At 41.9% G+C, this 12,704-nt stretch overlaps 1 protein-coding gene across 1 annotated transcript in view; it reads left to right on the top strand.

Moving 5' to 3' along the window:
- SLFN12L (schlafen family member 12-like) overlaps nucleotides 1–12,704 on the top strand; it is a 53,553-nt gene that overhangs the window by 7,303 nt on the left and 33,546 nt on the right. The window contains exon 2 of the mRNA XM_011999419.1: nucleotides 5,638–6,327. Coding sequence (XP_011854809.1) covers nucleotides 6,002–6,327 — 326 coding nt within the window. The 5' untranslated portion in view covers nucleotides 5,638–6,001. The remainder of the gene's footprint in view (nucleotides 1–5,637; nucleotides 6,328–12,704) is intronic.

Raw genomic sequence — 12,704 nt, forward strand, 5'->3', positions numbered from 1 at the left:
TTTCTTTCTTTCTTTCTTTCTTTCTTTCTTTCTTTCTTTCTTTCTTTCTTTCCTTCTTTCTTTCTTCTTCTTTCTTTCTTTCTCTCCTTCCTTCCTTCCTTCCTTCCTTCCTTGCTTCCTTCCTTCCTTCCTTCCTTCTTTCCTTCCTTCCTTCCTTCTTTCTTTCTTTCCTCTTTCTTCTCTGTCTGTCTGTCGTTCTTTTCTGTTAAGACGGGGTCTTTCTCTGTCACCTAGACTGGAATGCAGTGGTGCAATCACAGGCTCACATGATCCTCCCGCCTCAGCCTCCTGAGTAGCTGGGACTACAGATGTTCACCACCACTCCTGACTAATTTTTTAATTTTTACTTTTTAGAGATGGAGTCTTATTATGTTGTCCAGGCTAGTCTCAAACTCCTTGGCTCGAATGATCCTCCCGCCTTGGCATCCCAAAGTGCTAGGATTGAAGGCGAGAGCCATTGCACTGGCCTGAGTATTTCTTTATTGCTTTAATACACTATTTTCTTTGCTGATTTCAGGCCGTCTCACATACTATTCACTCTGATTTCATTGCTTTAATTCCTTCTCCTAATCATCGATTCCTTTACTGGGCTAATTTAGATCTTAGCTTAGATGCCTTTTTATCCTGGAAGGTTTCCGTATTCATATTAGGTTGATGGTTGCTATTAAGTGCTTCCCCTTTCAGAGTACTTATTGTGCATTACTACAGTTGTTTTATTCAACCGTATTTCCTCCAGACTATAAGCTCTGAGAGGTGGGGGGTATGTCCACCCTTGATTTGCTGCTGAATCTCCAGCCCCCAGCACTTAGTAGGAACTCAGTAAATATTTTTGCATAAATTAATAAATGCATTTTGTGTTTACCTACAGTCTACTTCTTTTTTTTTTTTTTGAGAGAAAGTTTCCGTCTGTTGCCCAGGCTGGAGTGTACTGGCATGATGTTGGCTCACTGCAACCTCCACCTCCCAGGTTCAAGCAATTCTCCTGCCTCAGCCTCCCAAGTAGCTGGGATTACAGGCGCCCACCACCACGCCCAGCTAATTCACCACGCCTGGCTAATTTTTGTATTTTTAGTAGAGATGAGGTTTCACCCTGTTGGCCAGGCTGGTCTCGAACTCCTGACCTCAAGTGATCTGCCTGCCTTGGCCTCCCAAAGTGCTAGTATTACAGGTGTGAGCCACTGTGCCCAGCCAAAATCTACCAGGCTGCAGTGCAGTGGCGCGATCTCAGCTCACTGTAATCTTCTCCTCCTGGGTTCAAGCAATTCTCCTCCTCAGCCTCCTGAGTAGCTAGGACTACAGGCGCCCACCACCACGCCCAGCTAATTTTTGTATTTTTCTTGGAGACAGGGTTTTACCATGTTGGCCAGGCTGGTTTTGAACTCCTGACCTCACGTGATCTGCCTGCCTTGGCCTCACAAAGTGCTGGAATTATAGGTGTGAGCCACAACGCCTAGCTGAGATTCGTGTTTTAATCGTTTTATTTGCAGAATGAACATAAATCATCTTTGATGGTAGAATTATCTTACTCAGGCTTATTCATCCATGTAGGAGAAATGACTGTTGGAGAAGTAAATAGTAAAAAATTGCAGAAAACTCAGAAAGACCAAGAAAGGGTGTGAGTTATATGGGCCGCATGAAGTTTCTTAAACTCAGGGGAAGGAGTGATTCAGATGGCCAAGAAGGATGAGTGTCTCATGGAGATGGGACTGGATTTAGTACAGTCTCTGAGAGAGCTTATTCAGTCTTCAGATTTGCAAGCCTTTGTCGAGCCCAAGCAACAAGGAAGGTCTTATAACATTTTTGTTAAACGTTGGAGTAGTGATCCTTTCCCGGAAGACAGTTCCTTCAAGCCCCACAGTTGCAGCCTGAGATCTTCACTATACTGTAGATCTGGGACCTCTGTGCTTTTCATGGATTCAAGAAAGGCGTTCTATTCCTTAAAAACCAAGAAAAGGAATGCAAAAATCTTGGGGAAAGAATCTTCTGGTAAAGGTCTCGAGGTTATACATCAAGACCTCAATAACTTGGATCCTGCTGACTCAGTTTTCTAAAAAGACCATCTGGTATATGGTGAAATCTTGCCTTTTCCTGTATTTCAATTTGTAGAGTTTAAACAGTTTTCTGCCAAAACTGCCCAAGAACATGTAAAAAACACAATTCCAGAGTATGTGTCTGCATTTGCAAACACTGCGGGAGGCTATCTTTTTATTGGAGTGCAAGACAATTTGGCAGTATCTATTGGAATTAAAAAATACATTTACCCTTTAGGACTTACATATACTTTTATATAATACACACACACACACACACACACACACACACGCACACACATATGCCTGCATACATACCAAATATACAAGGTTATTCATAACAGCAAAAGATTGGGGGAAAAATCCCAAGTGTCCATCAATAGGGACTAGTTGAATATAATACATCCATAAAAGAGCATGTTCAATGTTAAAAAAAAAAAAAGAATAAGGAAGTTCTTTGTGTATTGATATGGAAAGGTGTCCAATGTATATTGCTAAGTTATTCTCATGTCACGTAATTGTTCTTTGTTTGCCTGTGGCAAGCAGAAGATTTGTGTAATGGAGGGAGCCTCATACTGATCTGTAAGTGATGCAAGAATTCTGCTTCAGGACAGGTAGCTCTAAGGGTCTCTCAGTCCAAGATGGCTGAAAATTCACTGTCGAAAAAGTGGGTACTTACTGTATAAGAAAGGAGAAAATATTTGTTTGTATTTGAGTAAAGAAATTTTGGAAGCATAGGCAAGAAACTTTAAAAAAGCGTCTGTAGTAAGTGAGAAGGGTGAGACTGGGAAGGCAGGAAATGGGAAGATGGGAGTAGGAGTGCTTTGGTATTTGGCATGGAATATGTTCTAAAATTATTATTATTATTATGTGAGACAGAATTTCGCTTTTGTCTCCCAGGCTGGAATGCAATGGCGCAATCTTGCACCAAAATTACAGGCCAAAGTACCTGTAATTCCTGCACTTTGGGAGGCCAAGGCGGGCAGATCACTTGAGGTCAGGAGTTTGAGATCAGCCTGGCCAACATGGTGAAACCCTGTCTCTATTAAAAATACAAAAATTAGCCAGGCGTGGTGGCATATGCCTGTAATCCCAGCTATCCAGGTAGCTGAGACACAAGAATTGCTTGAACCCAGGAGGCAGAAGTTACACTGAACCAAGATCGCATTACTGTACTCCAGCCTGGGTGACAGAGTTCAAAAGAAAAGAATAGAGATGTTCTTAGTGTACTAATTGTTAGAATTGATTGACAATAATTTGGCTTCAGATTCAACGTTGTCAGTGCTTCTCTTAGAAGAAGGATAATGACTGTCTCAAACAAATTTTGTCTATAACTGGGGTTATTGGTACTGAAGAAAGTCGGGGCCTGGGGTGGTAGGTCTGAATCAAGTAGCCCCAAAGACCTTCCTCTTTTTTTTTTTTTGAGACAGAGTCTTACTCTAATCTTGTCTTCTTGCTTTATTTCATTAAGTTGATCTTTAATCTCTGATATCCTTTCTTTTGCTGGATCGATTCGGCTATTGATACTTGCGTATGCTTCACGAAGTTCTCATGCTGTGTTTTTCAGCTCCATCAGGTCATTTATGTTCTTCTCTAAACTGGCTATTCTAGTTAGCAAGTCGTCTTACCTTTTTTCAAGTTCTTAGCTTCCTTGTGTTGGGTTAGAACATGCTCCTTTAGCTCGGAGGAGTTTGTTATTACCCACCTTCTGAAGCCTACGTCTGTCAATTCATCACACTCATTCTCTGCCCAGTTTTCTTCCCTTGCTGGCAAGGAGTTGTGATCCTCTGGAGGAGAAGAGGCATTTTGGTTTTTGGAATTTTCAGGCTTTTTGCGCTGGTTTCTCCCCATCTTCATGGATTTATCTATCTTTTGTCTTTGATGTTGGTGACTTTTGGATGGGGTCACTGAGTGGATGTGCTGTTCCTTTCTGCTTGTTAGTTTTCCTTCTAACAGTCAGGCCTCTCTGCTGCAGGTCTGCTGGATTTTGCTGGAGGTCTACTCCAGACCCTGTTTGCCTGGGTGTCACCAGTGGGGGCTGCCTGTTCATTCCTTTGGAAACTTCATCCCAGATGCCGGCCAGAGTTTTCCTGTATGAGGTTTTTGTTGGCCCTTACTGGGAGGTGTCTCCCAGTCGGGATACACAGGGGCCAGGGAGGCCATCCTCCCTGGAGGCCATCTGACCCTTAGCAAGCTCGAACACTGTGCTAGGAGATCCGCTGCTCTCTTCAGAGCTGTCAGGCAGGTACACTTAAGTCTTCTGACACTGCACCCACAGCCCCCTCTTCCCCCAGGTGCTCTGTCCCAGGGAGATGGGGGTTTTATTTATCTCCCCCAACTTCTTAACATCTCTAAAATCTGGATGAGTCTCATAATAGATACCATCTCCTACTCACTGTCATCCAGGTTATAGGCATAATCAAGTTGTGTGAATGCCTGGTATGAACGAGAAAGCACCAGCAACAATGAACAATAAACAATTACCAATAAAATTTGGGTAATTTCATTTGAGATTACCACTTACAAATCTTGATTCTGGTTTGTATTCTGACACTGCCACAACAGGATAAAAACATTCTTGTTTTTCTCCCTTTGGACCCCATGATCATTGAAATAATTTTTTTTTTTTTCAAGGCAAGGTCTTGCTCTATCTCCTAGGCTGGAGTGCAGTGGCATAATCTCAACTCACTGCAACCTCTGCCTTCTGGGCTCAAGAAATCCTCCCACCTCAGCCTCCTGAGGAGCTGGGACTATAGGCATGCACCATTACGTCTAGCTCATTTTTGTATTTTTTCTGGAGACAGGGTTTCACCATGATGCCCAGGCTGGTCTTGAACTCCTGGGCTCAAGTGATCACCCATCTTGGCCTCTCAAAGTGCTAGAATTACAAGAGTGAGTCACCGTACCAAGCCTAAAATAAGTTTATAACTCTGTAGCACAAGTATTTTCTCATGTCATGTAATTGTTCCTTGTTTGCCCATGACAAAGAGAAGACCTTTTGTAATGGGGGGAGACTCAGATTGATCTGTATATGATGCAAGAATGTTTCAGGAAAGATGGCTTCAAGGGTCTCCCAGTCGAGGACTGCAGTCAATTAACTACCAATAAAAGCTTTTTACATGACTCCCTCTTCTCTGCAAATATCGTGCTAATGAGTACCTTCTTCCTGGGAAGGCTCCTGCTACCCCCATCAGTGGGGACTGTTCAGGGACATTTGGAGATTCATACACTTTGAGAGTAGGATGGGGAACAGGACTCATCTTTTTCAAGCAGCTGCAATGAGCCAGACACTTTATGTTACTTCATTTATTCCTCTCCATAGGAAATGTGCTATTCTTAGTTTTGTTTTACAAATGAGAGAGCAAAGTCTCAGAGAGGTTAGGGAATTTCCCAAGGTCAAAGGTATAATAAACACATGGGTTTAGATGAGGCTTACCAGATATTTCAAAACTTCTTTTCCTTTATAATTGTAACATAATGTTTATAGAAGAATATTTGAAATATCTGTAATTAATAATCAAATATATTAATCAATTAATTATAACTAATTGTCATAATCTGTATGATTCTTCTGCTTCCCCTAATTTATCATTCTTTTCACATCTAGTGCCATCAGGACATTTGCGATGTACTCTGGAATCCCTCTGGAAGGAGGTGTCCTCACGGCATGAAGGATTAGAGGAGTTAATAAATAAGCAAACACAACCTTTCTCCTGGGGAATTGTGATCCTCTCTAGAAGCTGGGCTGTGGACCTGAATTTGCAGGAGAAGCCAGGAGTCATCTGTGATGCTCTGCTGATAGCACAGAACAGCCCTGGCAGGGCCAGGACTACTGCACTTGCACTGCTCTTACTTTGAAGCAGAACCTGGTGAACGTGGGGGGCTACACCGGGAAGGTGTGTGTCAGGGCCAAGGTCCTCTGCCTGAGTCCTGAGAGCAGCGCAGAGGCCTTGGAGGCTGCAGTGTCTCCGATGGATTACCCCGCGTCCTATAGACTTGCAGGCACCCAGCACATGGAAGCCCTGCTGCAGTCCCTCGTGATTGTCTTGCTCGGCTTCAGGTCTCTCTTGAGTGACCAGCTCGGCTGTGAGGTTTTAAATCTGCTCACAGCCCAGCAGTATGAGATATTCTCCAGAAGCCTCCGCAAGAACAGAGAATTGTTTGTCCGCGGCTTACCTGGCTCAGGGAAGACCATCATGGCCATGAAGATCATGGAGAAGATCAGGAATGTGTTTCACTGTGAGGCACACGGAATTCTCTACGTTTGTGAAAGTCAGTCTCTGAGGAACTTCATCAGGTAAGCAATTGGACTTATGTCTCTAAGCATTATTTAATCTGGGTTTAATTTACTCTGCTAAGTAACCTTGTTCCTTGAAAATTAAGTGGTAAAATTATCTGCGACCACAAACTGTGTTTAGGAGAGCAGAATGGGGTAATTTTTTCTACCTTTTTTAGCTAAAGAAAACCAACTCAGGTCATTTTTCATTTTTTTGAGACAGAATCTTGCTCTGTCACCCAGGCTGGAGTACAGTGGTGCCATCATGACTCACTGCAGCCTCAACCTTCTGAGGTCAAGCATTCCTCCCACTTCAGGCTCCTGAGAAGCTAGGACCCAGTTGCATGCCATCACGCCTGGATAATTTAAAAATATTTTTTGTAAAAACACTATGTAGCCCAGGCTGGAGTGATCATAGTTCAGTGTATCCCTGAACTCCTGGGCTGAAGTGATCCTCCTGCCTCAGCCTCCCCAATTGCTGGGATTATAGGCATGAGCCACTGTGCCAGGCTCAGTTGGGTTTTGATGGTGCCTGCCTACCTCTGCAATCTGGCTTTAGCTAGCTGGGACTTACTTCATTAAAGATCTGAAAATCCACCCAGCCTTGGTAAAATAAAACAAAATGCTTTTAAAATTTAAGTTAACTTTTCATTTTAGAATATTCATAGACTTACAGAAAAGTTGCAAAGATAGTACAGAAAGTTCCTGTGTACCCCTCACTCAGTTCCCTCTTTCATTACTACATTACTGTGGTTCACTTGTCACAACCATAGTACAGTGCTGTAAACTAAACTCCATAATTTATCTGGATTTCCCAGTTTTCTCCTATTGTGCTTTGTCTGTTCCAGGATCCCATCCAGGACACCATATGACATTTAGCAGTTATGTCTCCTTAGCTTCCTTGGATCTATGATAATTTTTCAGACTTTATTTTTGAAGATCTGGATAGTTTTGAGAAGCACTGTTCAGGCATTTTGTAGAATGTTCCTTTTGGGTTTGTCTGATGTTTTTCTCATAGTTAGGCTGGAGTTACAGGTTGTCAACTTAAAAATCACACAATTTATAAGTTTAGAAAGGAGATTTTATTTATTATAAAGTGTTACAACCTGCAGGCTGGCCATCCTGATTGGGAGGAAGCTTAGGCAGAAAGGCAGCACTTTGAGAGAAGGGAGGATGGAACAGGGATTTGTGCTGAATGGCTTGGGAAAGTATACATATTCATCAGGTTATAGGAGGAGCTATGAATACTCGTGAGAACGGGTTGTGCATAAGCATGGAGAGTAAACATGCTTATCGTGTGTATTGTCCCACGTTCACTTTTTAGTAGAGACAACTTTTTTGTTTTTTTGAGACGGAGTTTTGCTCTGTCACCCAGGCTGGAGTGCAGTGGTATGATCTCAGCTCACTGCAACTGCTGCCTCCTGGGTTCAAGGAAATTCTCCTGCCTCAACCTCCCGAGTAGCTGGGACTACAGGCGTGTGTCACCATACCTGTCTAATTTTTGTGTTTTTAGTAGAGACGGGGTTTCGCCATGTTGGCCAGGCTGGTCTTGAATTCCTGACCTCAGGTGATCCACCCATCTTGGCCTCCCAAAGTGTTGGGATTACAGGCGTGAGCCTCCACGCCCAGCCAATAGAGACTTAACTTTTATATGTATTACAATTGGACCCTATATGTTTTGACTTTTATATCTATTACAATTAGACCCTATACATCAAAAGTCTTTTCAGGACAAGAAGGCACTCAAGTGCTCAGACTCGAAACCAGCCAGAACCTGTCCATGGTTGGTGGTCTTGTTATTAGGAGAAAGTTACAAAATCAGTCTCTTGTCCAGTCAAAGCTGTAGTTATGGCTGGTGGAGCAGGGGGTCAGTTGGTTCATGTCTGGCAGTGGATGAGCTGCAGTTGTTTTAATATTGCTTATCTCCAGGCTAGTGTTTGTTTAGCTGATAGAAGAAAAGAAAAAGCTTGTGGCCATTAGAACATAGTTTATTCTTTAAGTGTAGGGATGTGTGATTTAACTTGGTCCTATTTATAACTTGGTATCTTATTGCCACAAAGAGATTGTTTCATCAGTCTTATGATGTTTATTTTAACCTGAGTGCTGGTCAGTTGTTGTGTCTAAACTGCAAAAGAGAGTGGTTATAATGAGGTGCAGCTGACCGGCCACCCCATCATGCTTGCCAATTCAGCTTTTAAGGTTTTTCTGGGGTCCCCTTGGCCAAGAGGGGTTCTGTTCAGTGGTTAGGGGGCTTAGGATTTTATTTTTCATACTCAAGGTTTTCAAGAGGAGACCCACAGGGGTGAACTGTAATTGTCATCATATCATATCAAGCGTGTATGCGATCAACATGTCTTATCATGTTGATATTAACCTTGATCACATGAGTCAGGAAGTGTTTGCCAGGTTAATCTACTGTAGTTACTTTCCCTCCCTCAAATGTCATAAGTGCAGTTCACACTTAAAGGGTGGGGATTGAAGTGCCACTTCCTTCATGTGGGGAGAGAGGATGAAGCTATTATACATATGTTATTTGGAATTCTTCTGTATAGGAGACCATTTACTCATTCATTCAATCCTTTACTCATATGAATGAACTCATAGGTACTTATTTAATATTTTGTGTTATATTTGAATACTACATTATTTATTTAGTTGCTCAAATTGTTCTAGTATTAGCCATTGGAAGTTCTTTCTTTTTTTAATTTATTTTATTTTGCTTTAAGTTCTGGGATGCATGTGCAGAACATGCAGGTTTGTTACATAGGTATGCCATGGTGGTTTGCTGCACCAATCAACCTGTCATCTAGGTTGTAAGCCCTGCATGCATTAAGTATTTGTCCTAATGCTCTCCCTCTCTTTGCCCCCCTACCCTCTGACAGGCCCCAGTGTGTGATGTTCCCCTTTGTGTGGCCGTGTGTTCTCATTGTTCAACTCCCACTCATGAGTGAGAACATGTGGTGTTTGGTTTTCTGTTCCTGTGTTAGTTTGCTGAGAATGATGGCTTCCAGCTTCATCCATGTCTTTGCAAAGGACATGAACTCATTCTTTTGTATGGCTGCATAGTGTGTATGTGCCACATTTTCTTAATCCGGTCTATCATTGATGGGCATTTGGGTTGGTTCCAAGTCTTTGCTATTGTAAATAGTGCTGCAATAAACATATGTGTCCATGTGTCTTTATAGTAGAATGATTTATAATCCTTTGGGTATATACCCAGTAATGGGATTGCTGGGTCAAGTGGTGTTTCTTGTTCTAGGTCCTTGAAGAATTGCCACACTGTCTTCCACAATGGTTGAATTAATTTACACTCCCACCAACATTGTAAAAGCATTCCTATTTCTCCACATCCTCTCCAGCATCTGTTATTTTCTGACTTTTTAATAATCATCATTCTAACTGGCATGAGATGGTATCTCATTGTGGTTTTGATTTGCTTTTCTTTAATGACCAGCGATGATGAGCTTTTTTGCATATGTTTTTTGGGTGCATAAATGTCTTTTTATTTGAGACAGAGTCTTACTCTGTCACCCAGGCTGGAGTGCAGTGGTGCGATCTCGGCTTACTGAAACCTCTGCCTTCCGGGTTCAAGCAATTCTCCTCCCTCAGCCTCCTGAGTAGCTGGGATTGAGGGCACCTGCCATGACGCCCAGCTAATTTTTGTATTTTTATAGAGATGGGATTTCACCATGTTGGCCAGGGTGGTCTCGAATTCCCGACCTCAAGTGATCCTCCCGCCTCAGCCTCCCAAAGTGCTGGGATTACAGATGTGAGCCACTGCACCTGGTCATAAATGTCTTCTTTCGAGAAGTGTCTCTTCATATCCTTTGCCCACTTTTTGATGGGGGTTATTTTTTTTTCTTATAAATTTGTTTAAGTTCCTTGTAGACCCTGGATATTAGACCTTTGTCAGATGGGTAGATTGCAAACATTTTCTCCCATTCTGTAGGTTGCCTGTTCAGTCTGATGGTAGTTTCTTTTGCTGTGCAGAAGCTCTTTAGTTTAGTTAGATCCCATTTGTCTATTTTGGCTTTTGTTGCCATTGCTTTTGTTTTAGTCATGAAGTCTTTGCCCATGCCTATGTCCCGAATGATACTGCCTAGGTTTTCTTCTAGTGTTTTTATGGTTTTGAGTTTTACATTCAAGTCTTTAATCCATCTTGAGTTAATTTTCGTGTATGGTGTAAGGAAGGAGTATAGTTTCTGCTTTCTGCATATGGCTAGCCAGTTTTCCCAGCACAATTTATTAAATAGGGAATCCTTTCCCCATTGTTTGTTTTGTCAGTTTTGTCGAAGATCAGATGGTTGTAGATGTGCGGTGTTATTTCTTAGGTCTCTGTTCTGTTTCATTGGTTGATGTATCTGTTTTGGTACCAGTACCATGCTGTTTTGGTTACTGTAGGCTTGTAGTATAGTTTGAAGTTAGGTAGTGTGACGCCTCCAGGTTTGTTCTTTTTGCTTAGGATTGTCTTGGCTATGTGGGCTCTTTTTTTGTTTACAGTAGTTTTTTCTAATTCTGCGAAGAAAGTCACTGGTAGTTTGATGGGAATGGCATTGAATCTATAAATTACTTTGGGCACTATGGCCATTTTCACAATATTGATTCTTCCTATCCATGAGCATGGAATGTTCTTCCATTTATTTGTGTCCTCTTTTATTTCCTTAAGGAGTGGTTTGTAGTTCTTGAAGAGGTCCTTCATGTCCCTTGTAAGTTGTGTTCCTAGGTATTTTATTCTCTTTGTAGCAATTGTGAATGGGAGTTCACTCATGATTTGGCTCTCGGCTTGTATACTGTTGGTGTATAGAAATGCTTGTGATTTTTTTTTCTCTGCCCCAGCCCTAAAATCAGCCATTTCTCCATGAAGCTCTGGTTCCTTTTATTGAAGAATGGCAAAAACTAAGATCTGTGCCCTCACTGCTATTTGTTTGTTTGCTTAATTTGTTGATGTTGACTATTCTGGCTTTTGCCAGATGTCACTGTATATGGCTGCAGTGCCCATGGCACACATTAGCCATGTGTAGCAAATTAGTGCTTGCTATGTGGCTGGGCCAAATTAAGATGACATGTAAGGTAAAATATACACTGAGATTCAAAGACTTAGTGTGACAAAGAATGAAAAATTACATGAATCATTTTAAATGGATTACATGTCAAAATGATAATATTTTGGAAATATTTAGTTGAATAAAATATTTTATTAAAAGTAATGCTGCCTATTTATATTTACCTTTTAAAAATGTGCTTACTATATTAAAATCACATTTATGTATTGCATGATATTTCTGTTGGATGGCACTAGTATATGGATCATTAAAATAGGTCTGCTAATTGTTAAAATTAATCTGCTCTTCATTAGACTAGACCAGTGGCTCTCAACAGAGTGGGGGTGGTGGTGGTGGTGGTGGATTTTGCCCTCCAAGGGACATAATATCTGGAGATACTTCCGATTGTCACCACTTGAGGGGAGTGTGTTAATGGTACTTAATGGGTAGAGGCCAGGGATACTGCTGAACATCCTAGAAGGTACAGGATAGCCCCCCACAAGAAAGAATTTTCCACCCCCTAATCTCAATAGTGCCAAGGCTGACAAATCCTGTACTATAAGAAGAAGGAGTATATTTCTATCCTTCTTAAATATGTATTCCAGAATGGAAGGGCAGAACTGGTTAGAGTTTTAATCTGATCACAGTGACGGAATGTTTTGCTTTAGGACAATTAATGCTGATGCACTGAGGTTCCTATACGCTGGGGAGCTGGAAAATGGAATGAAGACTCTTAGAGGATTCCATGCCCCCAGTAAGGACCCCAACCTTTTTGATGCTGAAGTAATAGAGTTGCAAAAACTGTTTGTTCTTGTGAAGTGGTAGTGATATGTCAAAGACAACTAAGGGAAGTAGTTTCCTCAGAAAGATAGACTGTCTTCAGTGGATATTAGAAAATAAGGACACTAATCTCTCTCAAATTTTATGGTCCTATGTTGATCAGTTTCAAGATGTTACTAAGTGTTTATATAAATCTAGTAGAGGGGTCTCTAATAATCCCAGGGAAACATTAAGAAATTAAGCCCAAAACGTCTAATTCTTTAAATATGCTAACTCTTTAAGAAACAGTGGTGGGGTGCGGTGGCTCACGCCTGTAATCCCAGCACTTTGGGAGGCAGAGCCTGGTAGATCATGAGGTCAGGAGTTTGAGACCAGCCTGGCCAACATGAGGAAACCCCGTCTCTACTAAAAATACAAAAATTAGCTGGGTGTGGTGGCAGGCGCCTGTAATCCCAGCTACTCGGGAGGCTGAGTCAGGAGAATCGCTTGAACCCGGGAGATGGAGGTTGCAGTGAGCCGAGATGGTGCCACTACACTCCAGCCTGGGCAACAAAGAGCGAAACTCCGTCTCAAAAA

This window comes from Mandrillus leucophaeus, unplaced genomic scaffold, assembly GCF_000951045.1.
Source record: "Mandrillus leucophaeus isolate KB7577 unplaced genomic scaffold, Mleu.le_1.0 Scaffold590, whole genome shotgun sequence".
Classification (NCBI taxonomy): Eukaryota; Metazoa; Chordata; class Mammalia; order Primates; family Cercopithecidae; genus Mandrillus; species Mandrillus leucophaeus.